Source organism: Delphinapterus leucas, chromosome 3 (genome assembly GCF_059928025.1).
Source record: "Delphinapterus leucas isolate spDelLeu-1000000601 "Yukka" chromosome 3, BTC_Dleu_Yukka2, whole genome shotgun sequence".
Classification (NCBI taxonomy): Eukaryota; Metazoa; Chordata; class Mammalia; order Artiodactyla; family Monodontidae; genus Delphinapterus; species Delphinapterus leucas.
The window spans coordinates 144,509,452-144,533,453 of NC_143131.1; the positions used below are offsets into that span (position 1 = coordinate 144,509,452).

Below are 24,002 nucleotides of genomic sequence, written 5' to 3' on the forward strand. Positions count from 1 at the left end.
AAGGGATAGTTTTGCTTCTCAATAGAGTCTATTCCCAGAGCATTTTCTGAGAAATGTCTCCATTAGCCTTTTACTCTAGGACTCATTTGCCAGGGTCCACTGTTGCTGGCTATTAGAGCACCCTTGACTTCCTGGCATTGTTGATAAATTCTGTGCTTGTATATTTTCAGAGGAGAGTTTCCTGAGCTTTTATCAGATTTTCAAATGGGTCGTGGCACCAAAAGGATAAAATTCCAAATGACCTCCCCTCCAGGTGGATGTTTAACTCATATGTTAACTACGGCATGTAATACCTCCTCTAGTCATCACAGTAACTCCTGGATGTCACCTGCTGCGTGTTTTGTCTTCTCTACTTCTAGCAGTAATCATATGAGGTAGGTACCAGTATCCCATTTTACAGATAAAAAACACTGAAGCTTAGATAAATGAAGTAATTTGTCCTAGTTGCATAGCTGTAAAGCCTCAGAGTCTGGATTTGAACCCACATCTGACACTAAAGCTCCTGCTAGGTGGGAGGGAGCTCGGTTTAATCACTAGGCTCAGTTACCAGGGAACTTCCTGCACTTGTGGCGATGGCCTGGGTGACACCAGGTATCTGCTTGGCCTCTGCCAGCTTGCCTGGGCAGGAGACAAGTTGGAGGTGGCCCCTAAGCTTTGTGGGGGCTTTCTAACCCCTAGCCTTCTGCTGTGCCCCTGCCCAAAGGGAGGGAGGAAGAGGAGGAGGGCCGGGTCACCCTGGGGAGGGAGGGCGGGCCCTGAGAGGGAGTTTGAAAAGAGGAAGGAAGTGGGGCCCGGCAGAACGCCTAGCCACCCCCTGGCTGCTTCCCCACAGGACGACGCGAGGTGCCTGCAGCCGCCCCCCGCCCCCACGCCCCACGGCCAAGCCATGGCCCCCTGGCGCAAAACTGACAAGGAGCGACATGGAGTGGGTAGGTGTGGGCATGGGGTCCTCAGCAGGGAGAAGGGCAGGTGGCCAAAGAACCGCATAGGAAGAGGCTGGGGAGCCAGCAGCGCGGACGTGGGCTCAGAGCACTGACTCAAGCTTTGAGGGTGCAGTGGCTCCCCTCAGCCTGCTGTGGCACCAGCTGGGCAGGAAAAGGGAGGCGGGGGGGGGGGGAGATGAAGGTGGGTGCCCTGCCCAGCAGGCTACGCCCAGCCCGCTCCCTCTCCTGCTGCCGCCACAGGGCTACCCTCTCTCTCCAAACGCTTTATGCATTTTCTAGACGGGTTCCAGCAGAGCTCTTAGCAGCCTGGCTCTGCGTCAGGCTCCTGGCATTGCAAGGACTCCTTCACCCCATCTGGAGACTTGGTCTCTTGGAGGGAGCATCATTCTCTCCCTTGGCTGAGGCTGGCCTGGCCCAACATGCCTCCCTCCCCCGCTGCCCAAAGCGACACCCATCTGCTTGCTTCCCCTGCCTGTTCCTCCTGGGTCAGATGACCCTTATTTGTCAGAGCGTCCAGAGGGCTGTGCAAGCTGGGGGCGTAGGGCTGGAGGGCAAGACCCTTCGCTCAGCCCCAGAGAGCCCCTGGGGAGAAAGGCTCCCACCGGGTTATAGGGGCATATCCAAGAAGCCAGCCTCATCAGCTTCAGCCATCTAAGCTCCCAGAGGCCTCTGCCTCAAGCTGAGGGCCGGAAGTGGTGGCTGGGGGAAGGGAGGCTTCAGGTACTAGGACTCTTTCTACTAAGTGGCACGCATGGTGCAATCCCCGTAGATTCACTGTGGTTTTCAAATAAGTGTGAATTTAAAAACCACTCTGTGGCTTGCTACACAGGCAGATACCAGATACCACCCTCAGAGATAAGGATTGAACAGGTCAGATGTTGGAAGACCCAAGGGCCAAGAGTAGGGAATGATGTAGGGAATCCCAAGGCCACTGCTGGAGAAACACAGTCCTGGAGGGCTCAACACTTATTCATTCACTTACTAGGCTCCAAGCACTGTGGAGTGTTGAAAGATGAATGGTCCCTATCCAAAGAGCAAATAATATTCCATACCCTGAAGGAGGCTCCGTTTCTCAGTTTCTCCACCTATATTGAACTAGACTCAGTAACTTTTGAACTTTAAAGCTTCTCTAACTCTGGCCCTTCCAGGCTGAAACACCGCTCAGGTGAAGATGGGGACTGAGAAATGGAGCAGACCATTATAGGTGGAGGGACCAATGTGGTCTAGGAGATGAAAGCTGGACACAAAGGGACTATCCGGGGAAAAAAGAGCACATCCAGCAAAGAAGAGTGGTAGCTCCTTTCGCCTTGAGGGGAGGGTGCATTGAAGGGAATGGTGATGCTCAAAGTAAGTTGGAGCCACATTTTGGAAGGCTCTGAATGCCAGGCTAAGAAGTTGAGACTTTTTCCATCTAGGCAGTTGGGAGCCATAGAGGGCTTCTGAGCAGGGGAGGGACATGAGATTTGTGCTGAAGCCAGTGTGGAGGGAGGCTGGGCAGACAGAAGAGCAAAGGCACCTGGGTGGCAGACAGGGATGGTATTGGTGGTCCAGGATGACGAGGGCAGTTAATGGGGGCAGTTGAGTGTGGCGGAAGAGTCCCACCCTCTGGTCGAAGGGCTGTAGTGTGTTCCTGCTGTGTAGGCCCTGTGCTATGGTGTGAAGCTCATGGGCTCTGGTGCCTGCTCTTGGATTCCAGCTTCCAATGCTTCCCAGCCTTGTGAGCTAGACAAGTTACTTACTCTCTCCATGCCTCAGTTTCCTTGTCTGTGTATTGGGAGTAATAACAGCACCTGCTTTCCAGGGTTGTGGGAGGACTCAATGATAGTAATCCATATAAAGTGCCTGGAATGACGATCATACAAATCCTCACTAAATGTTATTAGTTATTATTTTTAGCCTTTATTCTCTGCTTGGGAGCCCAGTTCAGGACATGACATCACAGGATGGGAGGGGGCTACTGAATGAAGTAAGGTTTTCACCCTCCTTTGCTGAGGAAATCCCACCTATGTGCTCAGAGACTAGGAACTCTGTTAGGCTCTAGGCCCAGGGGATTCTTCTGATGGTAGTGAAAATTCTCTTTGGGGCTGGGAGTCAGAAGGTGTATGACCCTTTAGGGGGCCCTAGAGCACTTGGTAGGTGTCTGCTTATCAAAGGATCTCTTTTTCTCTGCAGATGAATGTCAGAGGTAAGGAAGGTAATCTCCAACCCTCCTCTGTAGACTCCAGGTAGATGGAAGGGAAGGGCAAGGCTTAGGTTATGATGAGACAGGGGACTGGAGTCACCCAGCAGAAAGAACCGTGGCCTAAGAGTAAGGAGTCTGGGCTCTAGTTCTGACACTACCATTTTTGCAGGCAGGTCTGTGCTCTAGTTTCCTCACTGCAAGTCTAGGTATTACTACTTTTGTCTTTCAAGACGTTCTTTTAGAAGAGTATCTGAGATAATGAGTATGGGGGCTTGGAGGAAAACGAAGAGCTAGAGCCATGTAAGGATTAGGGGGTCCTTGGAACATCTCCAGAGTCCCAGCCAGCCTAACACAGGAAAACCTGAGCTTTGCTTTCGCATTTGGTTTCCTCTTCCTCTGGCCTAGCTGACAAGGGCTGCTGGTGTCTGTTTGTCTGGGGGGCTGGCTTTTCTGGGGACAGCTTCATCACCAGAACCGCTTGGCTTCTTTCTCATCTTACTGTCTGATGAGCAGCCAGGGTGAGCCTCATGTAGATCCCTGGCCAGGCTCTTTTTTACTTCCTTGATGGAGCTTTAAAATGTGATCCATTAGAGTTCCAGAGAGGACCCTTGGGTAGAAGTGGGTAAGAGTTTCCACAGACAAGACAGTGTAGCTATGAAGAAAAGATGCAGCCTCTGCCCTTGAGGAGATACGGGTAAGTTTAGAAGCTTGGGCTGTGAGTTCAAATTTGGTCCTGTTTCCTCATCTTTCCTCATTACTCCTACTTTATGTAGGAGGAATAATGATAATATGGATTTCATGAGATCATTGTGTATTGAAAAGCATTAGTATTGAGACTGGTCAATGAAAGTTAGCGACTGAGGTCAAGGGGCGTACCTGATAGGTGCAGAGCCAAGAGAGACAGGTAATGTGCCCTAATGCCAGGTTCAGGACAGTCATGCCTTACAAGAATAAGTGTAGTAATTTATGGTTTACAAGAGCCACTCTCATGCAGTATCTTTGTCTGGCTTCAGAGCATCTATGTGAGGCAGCATATTATTATTCTCATTGTACAGACGAAGGGTTCCAGAGTTCACATAACTTGGAAGTACTTGGGCTGGGCCTTAAATTCAGTTGTCCTCAGACACCAGACCCTTTGCACAACGCTAGGAGGGAATCTGGGAGGAGAAACATCGTAGACAAAGGCAGGAGGTTGGAATGGGTGTGGCTTTTGGGTCAATAAATAGTCTGCTTTGGTTTTAGTGGATGTTTGTAGAAGTAAAAAATAGTTGGAGAGGTAGATTATGGTCAGGTTGTGAAGGGCTGTGAGTACCAAGCTTATAAGTTTGGACTTCATTTTGTGAGCAGTGGAGTTTTCGAGCAGGCGTGTCACCTGTAAGAAGATAATTTAATCACTTGGGAGGGGGGCAGGGGTTAGACATAGAGTGGAACAGCAGTGGGTGACAATTTACCTGTCTACTGACTGCCTCATTAGTTAATCCCGCAGGAGTCCCCTTATAATTAACATTTCCCTTTGGCTTTTACTATCTTAATCCTCTCTGCCTGAGACTCTTGTCATTGGTCAGAGCTTTATCCTTGGAGGAGACAATGGAAGACAGAAAAGGAGGAGGTAGAAAGAGCAAGTAACAGTATCAGTTAGGGATAAGTATGACTACAGGTGACAGAAAACGCCCAAAGTAGTGGCTTAACCAAGCTAGAAGCTTATTTGCCTCTCATGTAGAAAGCCCAGAAATGGTCCCTGAAGAGGCGGTAGCGTGGCTCTTTCTGTCTCCTGCATGGTTTCCTTGGCACGAGGCTTCTGCCTTTTGAACCAAACTGGCTGCTTAAGCCTCTATTGTCAGGTCCACTTTCCAGCCAGCAAGAAGGATGAAGGGAACAAGAAGGGCATGACACTGCTCATTAAGGACACTTACTTGAAGGCCCACTGGACACTTCCTCTTGTATCCTTTTGGCTTAAAACCTAATCACATGACTGAACCTAGCTGCAGTGGAACCTGGAAGTGTAGTCTGCAATGTAAGCAGCCATGCACCCAGCTAAATATCCAGTGTGCATTCCTGAGGAAGGAGGGCAATAGGATATTAGGGATGATATTTTAGTTTTCTCAGGCAGCCATAACAAAATACCACAGACCGGGTGGCTTAAGTAACAGAAGTTATTTTCTCACAGTTCTGGAGGCTGGAGTTCCGAGTCCAAGGTGCTAGTTAGTTGATTTCTCCTGAGACCTCCTAGACCTGCAGACAACTGCCTTCTCCTTGCTTTGTCCTCATATGGTCTTCTCTCTGTGCATGCTCACCCCTTGTGTCTTCTCCTCTTCTTAGAAGGACACAAGTCCAGTTGGATTAGGGCCCCACCCTAACGGCTTCGTTTTAACTTAATCACATCCTTAGAGACCTGATCCAAATATGGAGCTTCAACATGTGAATTTGCAGCAGTAGGGAGGGCGACAGCTGGGTTCCTAACAGTTGACCTGTGGTCTGCGGTATGATATTTAGGGATTGTAAAAGAAGCCTTCAAGGCAGGGGTCCTCAGAGGGTGAATGCAGAAGAAAGGTTTGTTTACCCTGAAGCTGGGCCTGCTGGGTAGATTTGTGTAGGGGCTTCAGTTAATGCTCAGAAACCTCTTCTCCGTGCAGATCATCTCGAGTTATGGTTGTGTATCTATGTGTGGTGCTGGGGAGTTATCACTTGGTTCCTTCGGAGGGCTGTGAGGGACAATCTAATCTGTCCCCTGTCTCTCCCCTAGCTTCGAGTGGCTTGCTGGCTGGCAATCTTTGGTGTCCCATGGCTTAGTAGAAGTATCACCCCAGTCTCTGCCTCTGTCTTCACGTGGCGTTCTTCCTGTGTGTGTGTCTCTTTCCAAATTTTCCATTTTAATAAGAACACCAGTCATGTTGGGTGAGGGCCCACCCTAATGACCTCATTTGAACTTTATTACCTCTGAAAAGACTATCTCCAAATAAGGCTGCATTCTGAGGTGCTGGGAGTTAGGAATATTGCATATCTTTTGTTTTGTGGGGCGGGGCACAATTCAAATCATAACAGGCTCTGCAAAAGTTGAGAAGGGGTCTGTTTCACATCTTGATTGGGGAATACGGATGAGTTCGAGACCTCTCCCTGGTCCAGGGATGCAGGTGATGCTGTTTCCTGGACAGATCTGGTCCATACTGAGATGGACAGATTTGGAGTGCGCAATGGGTGATTGAGTCCCTTGCAGCACAGACTCTTATTACAAGGAACAAAATCCACTTAAAGTAGTTCAATTAAAATGTATGTGGTGTGTGGCTGTATGTGAGGAGGGAAGTGGTGTGTTTTAAGCATCAAGGGACATCAAACAGAAATCCGGGAAACTTGAGCAGCAGTCCTCTGGAAAGGCCTGGTCTGAGGAGACCGGAAAACTCTGCCCGTCTCCTCGCGGCTTCCCAGCTGCTGTAAACTTCGGAGCGCTGTGCTCCTTCCTCTTCTCCTCTTCATAGCTTTCATATTCCGAGAACACTGACACCACCAGCATGCCACCTGCCTCAGCCTGGCGTGACTTTGCAGTGCCAGCACCCTCTGAATCCTCTCTCTGTGTTTATTTGTTCAAAGTCCTGAGATCTGAGTGGACAGACACACCTTTTCAATAAAGGCCCCCCAGGTCAGAGGTCATCACCACGCTAAGAATGGGCCGAACTCTGAGCAGGGTGCTGCCTTTTCCAATACGCCATGGTTATGGGGTGGGATCATGAGGATCGCAGGAGTCGTGGATGGGGACAGATTCTTGGAGTAGCAGGCATGAGTCAAACGTGCATCCCAAACACACCCAGGGCAGACCTCTACTACAGAGGGACCACTTATACTGCTCTTGTCGCCAGAGTTAATAGCTAAGGAGGAGAGATAGAGACCATCATTTACTCACCAACTTGTTCACTCATGCACTCATTCATTCTTCATTTATTTCTTAAATATTTATTGGGCATTTCCTATGTGCCGGGCACTGCGCTAGACGGTAAGATTACTAGAATTTGGCCAATATGGTTCCTACCCTTTTGGAGCTTATAGTCTAGTGGGGAAGACAAAAAGAAACCTGTGGAAAAATCAATAGGCATATCACTACAAATCGTGACATGTGCTCCTGTAATAAAAGAGTTTGTCTCATGAATGAGAGTATTGGAGGGAAGGAATCTTAAATAGGATGGTCTCAGAAGGCCTCTGAGGAGCAATGGGGAAAAGAATTGCAAAGGAAATGCTTAGAGGGATCTTAGTACGTGGATCTTGGCTATGGAGGCCAATTGTATCTTCGGACTGGTCCCCAGAAATTAGTCTGGTGCAACAAAAACACATGGATTGGAAATCTCATTCCTTCCTACCACCAATTCGTAGGTGCCTGGGCTGCCTACTTTCGGATGCAACTTGGGATTGTTTAGGAGTGCCTGCTGGGCTGACTGTTTGAGTTCATTTAAGTAGATTGTCCTAATCCCTAGGTTTATGGGAACTACATTAGTTAGTGGCCATCTTGCCCCCAGCCATAATGTTTGAGTTTGAATGAGCCTTGACAGACTGTGTTTGCTAAGCTCTGCTTCCTCCTGAGTTCAGCATCCTTATATTGCTGCTATATTTTGAGACAGACAGTGTAGTCACCATAATATTCTGCTAATTTCTGGACCTTTGGACTTCTTTTTTTTTTTTTTTTTAAGCTTACAGGCCTTTAATATTCAATTACACATGGGTGCCACAGTCTGAGTTTTGCTCCATATGTTCTGCAAATGGTGAATGCTAGTGCTTATTGCCACCCAACTCCAGAGGAATCTGTGTGGAGGCACCACAAATGTTCCCTTTAATAGGCACTCTCTCCTTTCATTCCACTTTCTTTAATTCGTGTGAGGCGAACAACAGTCAGGCTGAGTTTGTCAACATCTTAAGTCTTACTTGGTTTTTAGTTCTCCTTGGAAAAAGCCATCCATCGCTTGTCCTTCTGACCCCACTAGGACACTGTCAGCTTCTGCACTGATTTAAAGCAGTGCAGGAGGGGGATGTGGCTGACAATGTGGGCACTTTTCCAGACCCCTCTCCAGACATTGCCCCAGGGCACTCAGTGTTCCCCTGATAACACATGATCCCTTGGGTCAGATCCTAAACCAGGATGATGGAGGGGACCTAGGTGGGCCATGTGACTTGCATAGATGCCTCAGCATCCAGCACAGGGTCTGAACAGAGCCAATGCTGAGCAGGCATTTGTTGGGGTGGATTAAGTGCTAGCAATGTCAGGTCCCAAGAGCCCACGACTGCTGCAGCAAAGGGACACACCTTGTGCCAGCTGGACCCTGAGGATTTGCCCGGGAAGGGGGATTTTGCTGCTTGCCTCACTGGCGGTGGCGACAAGGTCGTTGTCTCAGGAAAAAGTGTTCCAGGAAGAATAAACAGCCAATGCAAATGTCCTGAGGAGGAAGCCTCTCTGATGTGTGGGAGGCCACTGTGAATGGAGTGGAGTAACCCAGGGGCAGAACTGTAGGAAATGAGTTATCTGAAGAGAGGTTGTATTGAGTAGTGCCTGGTACGTGTTATAAGGACTTTGGCTTTCACTCTGAATGGAAGCGGGTGGGGCACTGTAGGGTTTGAGAAGAATTGCAGAATGTTCTCTTATTTTTTTTTAATTTGGTTTTTAACTGAAGTATAGTTGATTTACAATGTTGTGTTAATTTCTGCTGTACAGCAAAGTGACTCAATTATACACACACACATTTATGTATATTCTTTTCCATTATGGTTTATCCCTGGATATTGAATGAAGTTCCCTGTGCTATACAGTAGGACCTTGTTGTTTATCTGTTCTATACATAATGGTTTGCATCTACTAACCCCAAACTCCCAATCCATCCCTCCCCTGCCCCCTCCCCCTTGGCAACCACTGTTCTGTCTTATTTTAAAAGAATTACTCTGGAAGTTTTATGGTTAGTAGATAGAGGGGAATTAAAGGTGGAAGCAGGGAGGCCAGTATGGCAGTCACTACAATAACCAGGCAAGAAATGGCGGGGGACCCCCCCAAGGATGCAGCAGTGGAGGAGGTGAGACGTGCTTAGCTGTGTGTGCTGTAGGTGGCATAAGGGATTTTCCTCATGGATTGGACGTGGGTATGAAAGGAAGTAGTTAAGGGTGACACCATGGTTTTGGTCTGAGCAGCTGGGAGAATGGAACTACCTACAGGACTTCCTTAGTTAGTCCCCTGATCTAAGTTGTCATCAACATTGTCATAAATAATAACATTGCCTCAACTTTTTTCAGTCCAGTCCATTTATAAAGCACTTGTGGTACCATGTTTAACCCTCACGGCCACCCTGAGAGATGGGTACTTTTATCTTCATTTCAGAGATGAGGAAACTGAAGAGCAGAGAGATTTAAGCTCTTGCTGAAATGCAGCCTTTTTCCAGTGGTTTTCGTACATCTCATCCCTGGAAGAAATGTCTTCTGCTTTATCAAAATCTTCATTTTTCACCTTGTCTTTTAGTTATGTGACTGCAGGTTGTCTCCGCCACTGGATGGCTTATTGTCTGACGGCAGAGCTCTGTTGGGGGTCGAATTTGATTCCATCTGGCTCTGTGGTACTAGCAGAAACATGGTAGTACCACAGAAGGTACTAGCAGAAAAGATCATCGTTATTGTAACGCAGGACCCTTGGGAATCCAAACACTCTTCCTACAAAAACATGCACATGTGCAGTTTTGCATTACAGTTTCATTATGGCCCATTCATGGAAGCCAGTTAAGGACCCTGCTAAAATGTACTCAGTGACTAGATATAATAGGTACAGCCAAGGTGTTCTGCCCAGGGTGTGAATCCTTAGACCTGGGAGTGGCCGAGATTAAGAAAACTATTTTTATAGTCTATTCAGATCAATTAAGTTCAGTGAACCCATGCTAAGTCATGGTCCTGAGCTGTGTACTGGGGCCCAGAGCTGAAAAACACAGTCTCTGCTCTCAGGAAGCTTATGAGCCAGTAGTAACCTCTCCTTCTTTTTGTTTGAGGCAGGAAAGAACACTGTTATCAGTACTAATGTCCCCATTTCTCAGGTTGGGGATGGGTGCACCCCTTACTTCAGGTCACTGTGGCTCCTGCTATCACCCCCATCGTATTTCATTGTAGCCTTGTGTAGAATTCTCTGGCTCCTCGATAGAATGTAAACACCATGACCGCAATCCTGTGTTCCTTCTTCTCCCACACAGAGTGCCCAGCACAGAGCAGATGCTCAGTGAGTAGTTGTTGATCGGATGGGTGGGTGGGTGAATGAGTGGGCAGAAGGTGGGGGATGGAGAGGGGAGAGAGGTTGGAGGTTTTACACTTTCTGGTAGCCTCATAAGATTCAGGTGAGTTGCCCCATCTTGCCTTCATCTCCTCACCCTTACCCCCTTCCCTGTCAGCAGGCTAAGTCCTAAGAGAGAGCACAACAATAATTGGAGTGTTCTTGAATTCTGCTTCAAACACCTGGACCCCTGTAGTTGGCCACCGCACCAAGCCCCATGGTTCTCACCTTAGGACTCACTGCGACTGTGCACCCGTCAAGCTGATTTCCCCTCCCTTCTCCTTGTCCTTGTGGTATTTCCTTCCCCACCAACCTCCCCAGCGCTCTTACCCCAGTTCTTCTCCTTGCCCTCCCTCTGCCCCTTCCTCTCTCTCTAGTCTCAATTCTTTGATGGGGCCTCTCTTTTTTTTTTTTTTGCGGTACGCGGGCCTCTCACCGCTGTGGCCTCTCCCGTTACGGAGCACAGGCTCCGGACGCGCGGGCTCAGTGGCCATGGCTCACCGGCCCAGCCGCTCCGCGGCATATGGGATCCTCCCGGACCGGGGCACGAACCCGTGTCCCCTGCATCGGCAGGTGGACTCTCAACCACTGCGCCACCAGGGAAGCCCTGATGGGGCCTCTCTTGATCTCTCTTCTCTGAGAGCCCACAGCTGCCGTGCCCCACAGCTTAGCCCTTTCTTTTTGAAAAAGCAGCCTCTTGTTTCTTGTGTGTTCATTTTGTCTCTTGAACTAGATTTCCCCAAAGCTCCAGGGGAGCAGGAGCCATCCTCTCTCACTCTACCTTTCTTTCTAACCTTCCAGATGCTGCCTGCATTGGAGGTTGGGGGCTGAGAAATCAGCCCTTGGTTTCATCATAAAGCCTCTCTTCCAATTCTAGCATGTGAGTGTGTGAACGCAGAAGAGTGTGAGACAGTGTGTGCGTGAGTGTTTGTGTGCGTGTGCCTATACTGGGAGCACTGGGAAGGAGAGGGTGAATCCCAGCATGATGTTTTAGCAGGACTCATCAACCTTGACACTGTTGACACGTGGGGCCAGATGGTTCTTGTTATGGGGCTATCCTGTGCTCTGTAGGACATTTAGCAGTGTCCCTGACTTCCCCAGCTAGACGCTAGGAGCTCCTCCACTCCCCATCCCTGCCTCCCCCACCCCCAGGATTGTGACAACCAAAAATGTGTCCAGACATTGACAGATGTTCCCTTGGGGGCGAAATTGTTCCCAGTTGAGAATCACTGTTTTAGAGAACTCATGGGAATCTCAACTTCCTTCTTGTTGGCTGGGAATGTCACCTTGGCTCACCTATGGCAACCTGTAAGGTTTCTAGGAGGATCCAGTAGGGGTCGTAAAGCACCTGGCAGGGAGCAGGTGCTAAATACACATCCACTAGCGAGAGGCAGTGTGGTGTAATGGTTGAGGGTGTATGTTCTGGAGCCAGCCTGCCTGGGGCGAAATCCTGGCTCGCCACCTTCCTAGCTGTGTCACCCTGGGCTGTTCACTTCATCTCACACTACCTCAGTTTGCTCATCTGTAAAACAGAATTGACCATAATTTTACCCACCACAAGATTAAATAGGTGCTGGAATTAAATAGGTGACTGTAGGCAAAATCATTGGAGAAGTGTCTGATACATAGAAAGTGTTCTGTAGAGGTTGTAATTCTTGTCCTCTCCTGGTCAGGGGAGGAACACCTCCTCCCCCTTGGCTCCCTCTGGCTGTGATTCTCCTGCCTCATCCACTGCTGACTTGCACCGGGTTTGAGCTCTGACCTCGCTGCCAGAAGCTTCTGCTGGGTCATCGCATTCACCCTCCCTGATGCAATGTCAGGATGTTGCCTTGGTGCTGCAGCTGTCAACACCTTGTCCAGAGACTCCAGGCAAACTGCTTGTATATTTCAATGAATATGTTTCACTTGAATCCAAAGTGGACTTGCCAGCTAGTTCTGTTTCTCCCTGGAGTGGAGACCCTCCAAAGCCCAGTTCAGGGACTAGAGAAGTGAGCTTCAGGCAATTACATTCTTTTTCTCCAATATTGTTTGTGTTCCTCTTATGTAGCTACTTGTACAAACTCTATTAACACTTGGTGTTTGCTGAAGCTTTTGTTTTGAAACACATCAGCAAGTGGCAGGGGCCCTGATGAGGTACGAAATCCATCCTGAAGGGTCACAGGGCACTTGATGGCTGCAATCAAAATTGGCAACCCAGCTGGCTCAGCATCTCAGCAAGTAATCTCAAGAAATGCAAGAAAAAACTTAGAAGAAGAGACATACCTGCCCTTCATGTTCGTGTTCCTTCAGTTTAACAAGTATTTATTAAAGTTCAGTAAATATTGATTGAACCTCAACTGTGAGCCAGATGCTGTTCTCAACACTGGGAATTCAGTGGCCGACAGGCAGACTCAGTTTTCACCCTCGCTGAGGCTGAAGGAGATGGGAAATGAACAAGTCTAGTACACACACACACACACACACACACACACACACACACACACACACACAATAAATCGTGACATCAGCAATGGGTTAGTCAGGGAAATAAGGACTTTAGACTCCAATCTGGGTTTGACTCCACTTTCTACCACTTTCTAGCTGTGTGGCCACGGGCAAGTTCCTTAATCTGTCTTTAAGTCTCTCATATGTTATGTGGAGGGGAATACCTTGGAGTGTTACTGTGAAGATTAAATGAGCTGGTACAAGTAAAGTGTGAGGAATTTTGTCTGTCTTATTTATCACTATTGCCATATACTCAGTATCTGGCACACAGTAGGTGCTCAAATGAATATCTGTTGAAAAATAACATGTGCTTGGTACACAGTATGTGTGTTTACCATTTGTGGGGCGTCAAGCAGTATATGAAGTGGTTAGAATCCAGACTTCTGGATAACTGCCTTATTAGTTAGAGATATTAGAATAAGTTGTTTATTCTCTGTCTGCCTCAGTTTCCTCGTGTATAAATCCAAGTGAAATCCTGTACTTATCTCCTAACATTGCCCGAAGCACAGAGACCCCAACCCTATTTGTTTCTGTGAGCTGCATGCTGTAGCAATGATATGTTTACTTTTCCCTTATTTCTCTTGATTTGGGCTCCTGATGAGCAGGGCATTTCAATACGTTTAAGTAAAGTTGGTGGCTAATCAGTAGATCTGATTTCCAGGGTTGTTGGAAGTCCCACCTGTCTCAAAAGCTCCCACTGGCTTGACACTCTAGGATTTCCAACATTAGAGTCCTCATTGGGTTCAGTGACCTCAGATGGCCCTGGTACTTGAAGCACCCCCTTGATCTTTGGTCATAAGTATTTTGGTCTGGTTAGGCTTATCAGTGACTAGCTGCTGCCTTGGCTCCTGAGTATAGTATTTTGATACAAGGAGAGGTCAGATCCTTCACTGGGATGTGCCAGGGTTCTCCAAGGCACGGAGACCTCGTATGAAAGGGGAAGCTGGAATGGGTATCTGTGGGAATCCTTTCACCACTTGTTTATCTTCCATGATGGGCATGGCCAGTGTGGGGCAGGCTATGATTTCAGTGATTTTTACTTATTACTTATTCCTATACCTTCCTCATGTCTTCCGGCCTTTCCATCACTCACTCAGAACTCAAGGGTGGTTAGGCCTGCAGGGAATGGGGAAGAAGATGAACTGTTCTGACACTGGTCAGAAACAACTCAGGAGAGATTCATAGATAAGCAATCAAACTTTAGCAAAGAGTGGCATTCTGGTTCAAAGTTTCCTGTTAGTCATTTAGAAAACTTAACAGAATTGGGTACCGGTATGCAAAGCCACTTCCTTTGTCAGTAATGTCTGCTTTTCCCCAAATGGAGCCTTGAGAACAGAGGTCTTCATGCAAAGGCAGAAATACATTTATAAATTAAAGGGCAGTGTCAGTTACTTTCATTTTCATATGATGTGAGTCTTTGGAATGAACACAGACCTCCATGTTGAATATGAAGTTTCAAGATCTGTCCAAGATATCTTCCTAAGCCAGTGGGTTGGTGCCTTCTCACCTGACAGAGCTGGGCAGAGGGTGAGGAAGAGATTCCTCAGGAAAGATGGGAAGGATATAGTCTGGGAACAAAATAGAGTCTTGCCCTGCCCTTTAAATATCTGATGGACAAAGCTAATTTGCTGGTGCTCCAGAGGCAAACACATATCATGGATGGTTTTCTTCTGTTAGAAACCTTCAGTTGCTTCTGTGGCCCTGCCCAGCTCCTTGGCAGGCATGTCCTCAGCCAGACCTCTGGAGCTGGAGGGATCAGGGAGTGGAGAGTCTGCAGAATTAGGGCATCTGCAAGCTGGAGTGGGTCCAAATGCTAGCAGCCTTTGTGGGGACAGGATTTGAATTGAGGCCAGGTGTGGAGGGAATGAAGAAACGGGGAAGCTTTATGCATGAGAAGAGAACTCTGAGTCCCCTGAGGGTCCTCTCAAGGTTTGTTTTTGGGCAAAGGTTTAATTTTATTCATTGTTGACTGACAGTGCCATTGAATGCAAACTGCAAGGAAGCAGATTTAAAGGTGACACAAAGAAGAGCTCTGAAGGAGTTCCTCTGAATGGATTGCTCTAGGAGGTATTATAGTGCCAATAAAGAGAAAAGTGACTACTTTTTATTGACCACTTACTCCGGCCAGACACAGAGTAAAGACTTTTTCTGTGTATTGATCTCAGCCAAGCTTCCAAGGAACTCTTCAAGGTAGGGACCATCATCTCCTCCTTTCTATAGTTGAGGAAAATGAGGCTTGGGGAGGTGAAGTTGCTGCTCAAGCAGACTGCCGCTGGCCCCTACAGTTCCTTGTGTGAATTACAAAGATACGCCCCTCCCCTGGTGGGCACAGTGCCTCGGTAGGGCCGAGGCCTTGGCAAGCAGATCAGAGGTTGGGTGCCAGCCTCTACTGCTGTCTTTGGCTTGGTGGCCTCGTGCTGGCCTTGTGCTGGACAAATCATACTCTGCAACCCTGGGCTTGAGACCAGAGCTGGCAAAGGGCAGAACTGGGCTCAGGAGCCACATTTGTCTTTCTCCAGGGACACTGGCTCATAACTCCCAAGCTTTATTATCTCTCAGGATTGAGACTTTCCACCCCTGTGAATACTCAAAAAGGCTAGTTGGTCCCCTGGTGAAAGGGCTGATTTGTATAGGTCTTTGGACTAAAAAGCCTACAGGTTTCATCCTTTTCCCGCAGAGAATGCAGCTCAGAGAGTGTGGCAAACAGAAGCCTGAAGCAGGGTCTGGTGAACACCTGAACACCTGCCATCAGATGCTGTGGAGAGGCAGTGGATGCAGGGAATGAACAAGGCACAGGACAGGGTTGAAGTCCTGGCTCTGTGATTTACCACTCTGTGGGTGGGTCTTGGATAAGCTACTCAAACCATCTGAACCTCAGTTTTCTCCTCTGTAGAGTGGGGATAGTACTACCTCATGCAGTAGTTGTAATGACAGCATGAAAGGGCAGTTGAGAATATGCTTCTCTGTGATATAGTGGAGGAACATTATAAATGCTGCTTGTTTATATTTGAGAAAGGTTTTGACCTCATTTCTTTCCAAGGCCTCTTCACTGATGTGATCACTGCTTTCACTGCATCTGTACGTTTTGATAGGTTGTATTTTAATTTGTATTTGTCTTAAAATATTTTTTGATCTCGCTTGTGAGTTCTCATTTGACCCTCTGGTTGTTTAAGGGTATGTTGTTCCATTTACACGTATTTGTGAATTTTCCAGTTTTTTTTTTTTCTGTTTTTCATTTCTAGCTTCATTCCTTTGTGATTGGAAAAGATGCTTTGTATAATTTCAGTCTTTTCTTAATTTATTGAGACTTGTTTTGTGGCCTAACATGTCATCTATCTGGAGACTATTTCATGTGCATTTGAGAAGAATGTATTCTGCTATTGTAGGATGGAGTATTCTGTATACGTCTGTTAGGACTAGTTATTATTTTTAAAAATTTTATTTATTTTTGGCTGCATTTTGGGTCTTTGTTGCTGCGTGCGGGCTTTCTCTAGTTGCAGCGGGCTGGGCCTACTCTTAGTTGTGTTGCGCAGGCTTCTTATTGTGGTGGCTTCTCTTGTTGTGGAGCATGGGCTCTAGGCACGTGGGCTTCGGTAGTTGTGGCAGGTGGGCTCAGTAGTTGTGGCTTGCAGGCTCTAGAGTGCAGGCTCTGTAGTTGTGGCACACGGGCTTTGTTGTTCCGCAGCATGTGGGATCTTCCCGGACCAGGGATCGAACCCGTGTCCCCTACGTTGGCAGGCGATTCTTAACCACTGCGCCACCAGGGAAGTCCCAGGACTAGTTATCTATAGTGTTGTTCAGGTCTTGTTTCCCTATTGATTTCATGCCTACTTGTTCTACCCATTATTGATAGTAGAGTATTGAGGTCTCCAATTATTATTGTAGAACTATCTATTTCTCCCTTTAATTGTGTCAATGTTTGCCTCATATATTTTGGTGTTATATTATTAAGTACATATATGTTTATAATTGCTATATCTTCTTGGCGTACTGACTCTTTTGCCAATATATTATGTCCTTCTTTGTCTCTTGTAACAATTTTTGACTTAAAGTCTATTTTGTCTAATGTTGGTATACCCACCAAGCTCTCTTTTTGTTACTATGTGTGTGGAACTTCTTTCCCTCATTCTTTTATTTTGAACTTATTTGTATCTTTGGACCTAAAGTGAATCTCTTGTAGACAACATATAGTTGGATCGTGGTGGATTTATGTATGTATGTATTTAGTTATTTATTTATTTTATGGTGGATTTTTAAAAGAATCTTTTCTGTAAATCTCTGCCTTTTGACAAAAGGGTTTAATCCATTTACATTTAAAGTATATACTCATAAGGAAGGACTTACTTCTTCCATTTTGCCATTTGTTTTCTATGTATCTTACATCTTTTTTTGTTCCTCAATTTTTCATTACTACCTTCTTCTATGTTTAACTGATTTTGTCTGGTTTACTGTTTTTTCCCTCCTCTATATTTTTTAGTTATTTTCTTAGTGGTTAACCTGGGTTTTACCACCAGTATCTTACGTTTATAACAATATAGTTTAAGTTAAAACCAACTTAGCTTCAATAGTATACAAAAATCTCTGCTTCTATATGTTTGTTTCTTCCCTTTTGTATTGTTGCTGTCACACATTACATCTTTATACACCCTATGCCTGTTACCATGGATTTGTAATTATTGCTTTCTGTATTTGTCTTTCCAATTGTCTATCAGTGATGGAATCCCTGTTTTCATCTCTTCATTTCTCCTTCATTTTTGAAGATAATTTTGTGTGATATAGAATTCTTGGTTGACATTTTTTTTTTCCTTCAGCACTTTAAATATGTCATCCACTGCCTTCTAGTTTCACCGGCTTCTAAAAAGAAATCATGTGTTAATTTTATTGAAGATTCATTGTACATGATGAATTGCTTCTCTCTTGCTACTTTTAAGACTCTGTTTCTTGTTCTTGACAATTTGACTATTTTGTCTTGGTATGGATCTCTTTAAGTTTATCCTGCTTGGATTTCATTGAGCTTCTTGGATGTATAGATTCTTGTCTTCCATCAAATGCAAGTTTTTGACCATTATTTTTTCAAATTTTCTTTCTGCTACTTTCTCTTTCTTTCCTCTCATTATAGAACTCCCATTATGTGGATGTTGGTGTGCTTGATATTGTTCCACAGGTCCCTTAGGATCTGTTAATTTCTCTTCATTCTTTTTCTTTCTGCTCCTCAGTCTGGCTAATCTCAATAGACCTTTTTTTTTTTTTTTTTTTTTTTTCTTTGTGGTACACAGGCCTCTCACTGCCGCGGCCTCTCCCGCTGCAGAGCACAGGCTCCGGATGCACAGGCTCAGCGGCCATGGCTCACAGGCCCAGCCGCTCTGCTGCATGCGGGATCCTCCCGGACCGGGGCACAAACCTGCGTCCCCTGCATCGGCAGGCGGACTCTCAACCACTGCACCACCAGGGAAACCCCTCAACAGACCTATTTTTAAGGTCATTGATTCCTTCTGACTGCTCATATCTGATGTTGAACCTCTCTAATAAAATTTTTACATTTGTTATTGTACTTTTCAGCTCCAGAATTTTTATCTGATTCCTTTTTATAATTTCTCTCTCTTTGACTATATTCTCCGTTTTCTGAGACATTATTCCCCTGGTTTCCTTTAATTCTTTGTCCATAGTTTCCTTTGGATATTTGAGCATACTTAAGATAATTGATTTAAAGTCTTTGTCTCCCAAGTCCACTGTCTGTCATTCTTCAGGGGCAGTTTCTATTAAATTCTCTTTTTCCTGTGAATGGGCCATACTTTCTTGTTTCTTACATGCCTCATAATTTTGTGCTGAAAACTGGATATCTTGAATATTATGATGTGCTAACTCAGACGTCAGAGTCTCCCTCCTTGCCAGGGCTATTGTCACTGCTTGATATAGATTGTAGTAGTTTGTTTGTTTAGTGACTTTTCTAAAGTATTTTTGTTAAGACTGTATTGTTTGTTGCATGTGGTCACTGAAGTCTCTAAATGCCTGGAATTGAAAGAAAAAAAACCTAGTCTTTGCAGCTGCGCGCATGTGTGTTGGGGCTTACGTTCAACACTTAGCCAGGCCATTTACAGCTCTGCCAGAGCCTGCATTTCCTCCCTGTATGGAGCTTGAAGGTCAACCAGAGCTGAGAACTTTGGGCTTTCTCCCATCCTTTTTCAACATGTGTCCAACTCATCATGGCCTTCTAGATCCCCTGCAATAGGTGGTATTCTTCAAAGCTCTTTATTCTCCAAAGCATTTCACTCCTAAGCCTTTCCTCCCAGGTTTATTAGTGGTATTATTGTTTGACCAAACTTATATTCTTTGCCCTGTATGGAAGCAGGCAGTTCTTTTGACTTTAAATGTTTTTGATCAATGCCCTTTGCATAGCTGTTTCTCTCCCTTAAGAAAGTCCCAAGTCAGGGAAATAAAGGCAAGCTCATGGCTTTAGTCCTTCAGGGAGCCCACAGACAGATCAAAACAAGCAACTACCGTACAGTTTCTTGGGACAAGGTCTGCTCTGCTCCCTCCAGCCCCGGGAACCCACAGGAACACGGAACACCATCTTCAAGACTGCCACTAAGATAGGGAGTAGAGAATGGGATAAGGATAAGTTAAAATGCTACAAAACTCTACCAGGTTTCAGTTGCCTTTTCTTGAGTAAGCATTTGCTTGGTTGCTGTAAACTTTTGACTGTTTTTCAGAGTTCTGATAAAGTTGATTCTGACCATTTTTGCTGGATTTTTAATTGCTTCTTTGGAGGGACAGGCGCTTGGAACTCCCTATTTCACCATTTTTGCTGATTTCACTCGAAAAAGTAGTTTTTAAATGCATTTTGTTTGTTGACACATGAGGAAACTGAGGAGCAAAGGGAGAGGGAACGAACTGAATCAGTGGTAAGACTACCAAGAGGACTCAGGATTCCTCTCATTTAGTTAATCTACCTCCTGCACTGCTTGGTCACATGGTTCATCAGCAGCAAGTCTCTCCTTGGTTCAAAGACCTCTGGGATTAGAGAGACAAAGCAAGGGTCTCCTCGTGGGCTCCGCCACATCCACTCTGCCTCCCTCCATCCACTCCCCCAACAGCAGTCGACGTGATGGGGTTACATCACTCCTCCGCTTAACAGCCTTCAGCCTTCTATCCACTGGTGTATTTATACAATGGAATATTATTCAGCCATAAAAATGAATGAAGTAATGATAGTTGCTACAACATGAATGAATCTTAAAAACCTTGTGCTGAGTAAAAGAAGCCAGTTGCAAAAGACCACATATTATGTGATTCTATTTATACGAAATGTCCAGAATAGGCAAATCTATAGAGACAGAAAGTAGATTAGTGGCCGATTGTGGCTCAGGGGACTTTTTTGAGGTGATGAGAATGTTCTAAAATTAATCATGGTGGTGGTTTCACAGCTCTCTGAGTAAATCATTGAAGTATATACTTTAAGTGGGCAAATTGTATCTAAATAAAGCTATTACCAAATAACTAAGTAAAATCTATCCAGCTTCCTGTTCTCTTGGAGTAAAGCCCAAAGTCATCGTGAAGCCCTGCATGACCTGGTTCTTGTCTCTCCAGCCTCCTCTGTGTCACCCACCTCCTCCCTTATACTCCATGCACAGCAGTTTCCTTTTTGCTCTCTGAATGTGCCAAGTGTCTTCCTTACTTGGGGCCTTTGCGTATGCTATTCCCACTTCCTGAAATGCCCTTCCCCCCTTTCTGTTCCCATAGCTGACTTGTTTGAATCCTCCATGTATCATCAGCTCAGGGGGTCCTTTCTTAACTACCCCAACAAAAATTGATGCCTCCTCTATCAGGCCCTATTTGTTTCTTACATCACATGTATCATATTTTGTAACCTTGTATTTATTTGTGTATTCACCAAAAGAGCAAGATCAGTGCCTAGCACGTGCCTGGCGTATTGTAGGCACTTACTGAATATCTGCTGCATGAATGAATGAGGACAACCTTGTAGGATCATTCATCCATCCTCCTGAGGGTCTTTCCTTAAACCAAAACACTTGTGTTTTGATTCACACGTCAAATCAAACACCATTGTGTCCTATTCTGTTCTTGAAGCTCTTCCAAGCTGGATATTCCTGAAACAAACTTCATCCCTAGGTTAACAGTATGGCCTGGTCCTCACTTAGCAAGTGATGCTAAGTAGGGGCTGAGCCCTGCAATGATACGGTGTAATCTCACATTCCAAGGGATTAGCAGAGGCTCCCATACCACGCAGGGGACTCTGGGTGTTTTCATAGCCAGCTGCTACTCCCCAGAAGCTGACAGTGTAAATGGGAAGGTAGACAGTGTAAATGAGTGGTAGAAAGACTGGCATTTTAGGCTGCTGTCACCAGGATGGAGTAATTGGGGAGCAGCAAGTAGCTCACAATAGCAGTTGAGAATATGGAAGTTAGATACTGGTTTTCCTGTCACTTCCTAGCCTCATGATTTTGGCCAAATTGTTTAACCTCTAAGCACCTCCATTTCCTTATCTGCAAAATGGGATCACAGTTTACACCTCGCAGGGTTGCTTTGGGAATGGAATGAGAGGATGTGCTGAGCACATGCCGGGTGTACAGTGGGAGGTCAACCATGGGAATGACATAAACGCCATCCTTGTCACTCAGACTGGAGTGCATTACCTGTGCTAGGGAGAGGTCATGTTTGACTAATGAATGGGGGCCTTTGGGAGCCAGGCTGGGCCTGCATTGACTCCTGTGGCAGGCAGTGGTTTTTACATTGGTTTTACATTGGTTTTGTTTAGCCATGTGGGCTGCATGGTCATCAGATAAAGTCAAGAAAGGAAGGGCAGGAAGGAGCAGAGATTCTTGGTATCCAGAGGTCTCACCAGGCTGCCTCTCTGTTCCATTTCATTTCACAGCCATATACAACTTCCAAGGGAGCGGAGTCCCCCAGCTCTCCCTGCAGATTGGCGATGTGGTGCGAATACAGGAGACCTGTGGAGGTGAGTCACTGGCCCAGGCGACCCTTGGATGCCAGGAGCTTGCTGATGGTGTTGGGACACCCCCAGGACATACCCAGCACCTCCAGCCCTCTCTTGGAACTTGCACCTCTGTGTGGTCTATTTAAATACATTTTGCTAATATTAGTATTTCAGATTTACTGAAAATAATGCTTTGTTATTGTAGGAATTCATACTTAGAAACAAAAGCCAAACTGGGTGGTCTGATGTTCATTGTGCTCTCTATTTGCCCAGCCATGGAGCTGTTGGGCCCTATGACACCTTCTAGATACACTTCTTTATTAGTTTCAACACCATTATAAAGGAATATCAGCATTATTAGGGTTTTGAAAGGTCCAGTAAATTATAATCCTGATTCCAGTTCTGCTGTACATAGCTGTGTGGTTTGGACACTGCATCTGGGCCAGGAAGCAGTACTCACTCCCTTCAGCAAGCTGGGTGCCCTGTCTTGGGCAAAATGGCATCTCTTTCTTCCCACAGAGGTGTCATCTCTTGTGAAGCCAGATGTCTGTTGGGCTGTGTCCACCATCTTGGCGATGGTGGTGGTTTTTAAAGTTTGCACAAAGGTTAATAGCCTTGGACTCATGAGTCAGGCCATTAGAAATCAATGTATCACCTGTCACTGATAAAATTGACATTGGGAGCACGGCTTGGGTGTAAGTGTCGAATGAGCTTGCTTATGGGCTGACTACATTCAGGCAGGCTCTCCCAGCCCTCACTGCCCAGCTGGGCCACCATGGATCTCCTCCTGCCTGGGCCTGACTATAATCCTGCTGTGTGGAGGGCATAGAGTGTGTCCTTCCTGTGGTCAGGCAGAGCAAAGAGAAAGGAGGGCAGAGGGGGCTCTGTCCCTGTTTCCCAGCTAATCCCTCAGGTTAGGCTCTCCTGTGCTGGGATGGGGGTGAGGGGTAGGCAGGAGGCAGGTGTGCTAGTGTTAAGGAGGCCCCCTCAAGGAGAAATAGAGGGCCGGAGGAAAGGAGGATGCCTACAGAGCTAGCCATCTTTGGGTTCTTAACCACATAGTGAGTACTGTGCTAAATTCCCATAACATGTTAGTCTAGTTACTCCTCACAGCAACCTGCAGGACAGGTGGTATCTTCAGCCCTAGATTAGCTATATGCAATTAACAGAGCACCTCTGCAGATTCATGAAGGAGTGTGTGTCCACATACACACACACACACACACACACACACAAATGCAAACCAAAAAGCAAACAAACAGAAAATGCTTTTTGGAGGGAGAAAGAATTTGATATTTGATATTTCAAAGCAGCTTTAAAGGAATCATCATGGGGGAAATGAGAACTTTGTTCACCTTCCTTACGTTTATTTTATGCTTTAGTACTGTTGCTATTTATTTATTTATTTTTTAAGGATTTCTTTTTTAAAGTAATTTATTTATTTATTTATTTTTGGCTGCATTGGGTCCTCATTGCTGTGCGTGGGCTTTCTCTAGTTGTGGCGAGCAGGGGCTGCTCTTCATTGCAGTGCACAGGCTTCTCGTTGCGGTGGCTTCTCTTGTTGTGGAGCACAGGCTCTAGGCGCACGGGCTTCAGTACTTGTGGCATGTGGGCTCAGTAGTCGTAGCGTGCGGGGTCTAGAGTACAGGCTCAGTAGGTGTGACAGACGGGCTCAGTAGTTGTGGCTCGTGGGCTCTAGAGCGCAGGCTCAGTAGTTGTGAAATGCAGGCTCCGGTAGTTGTGGCTCATGGGCTCCAGGCACGCGGGCTTCAGTAGTTGTGGCACATGGGCTCAGTAGTTGTGGCTCTTGGACTCTAGAGCTCAGGCTCAGTAGTTGTGGCTCATGAGCTCTAGGTGAGTGGGCTTCAGTAGTTGTGGCACACGGGCTCAGTAGTTGTGGCTTGTGAGCTCTAGAGGTCAGACTCAGTAGTTGTGGCCCGTGGGCTCAGTAGTTGTGGCTCATGGGCTCTAGGTGAGTGGGCTTCAGTCGTTGTGGCACATGGGCTCAGTAGTTGTGGCACATGGGCTCTAGAGTGCAGGCTCAGTGGTTGTGGCGCATGGACTTAGTTGCTCTGCGACATGTGGGATCTTCCCCGACCAGGGCTCAAACCCGTGTCCCCTGCATTGTCAGGCGGATTCTCAACCACTGCGCCACCAGGGAAG

The 24,002-nt window shown here is 46.4% G+C and overlaps 1 protein-coding gene across 2 annotated transcripts in view; it reads left to right on the forward strand.

Moving 5' to 3' along the window:
• The first annotated feature begins 827 nt into the window (after nucleotides 1–827).
• DOCK2 (dedicator of cytokinesis 2) overlaps nucleotides 828–24,002 on the forward strand; it is a 406,045-nt gene continuing 382,870 nt past the window's right edge. The window contains exons 1-2 of one of the 2 annotated variants that reach the window (XM_022595138.2): nucleotides 828–929; nucleotides 21,777–21,860. In XM_022595138.2, the coding sequence (XP_022450846.1) occupies nucleotides 887–929; nucleotides 21,777–21,860 (127 nt within the window). In that variant the 5' untranslated portion in view covers nucleotides 828–886. Of the gene's footprint in view, nucleotides 930–3,693; nucleotides 3,821–21,776; nucleotides 21,861–24,002 lie in introns of those variants that run through there. The other variant, XM_022595139.3, reaches the window with a different exon arrangement.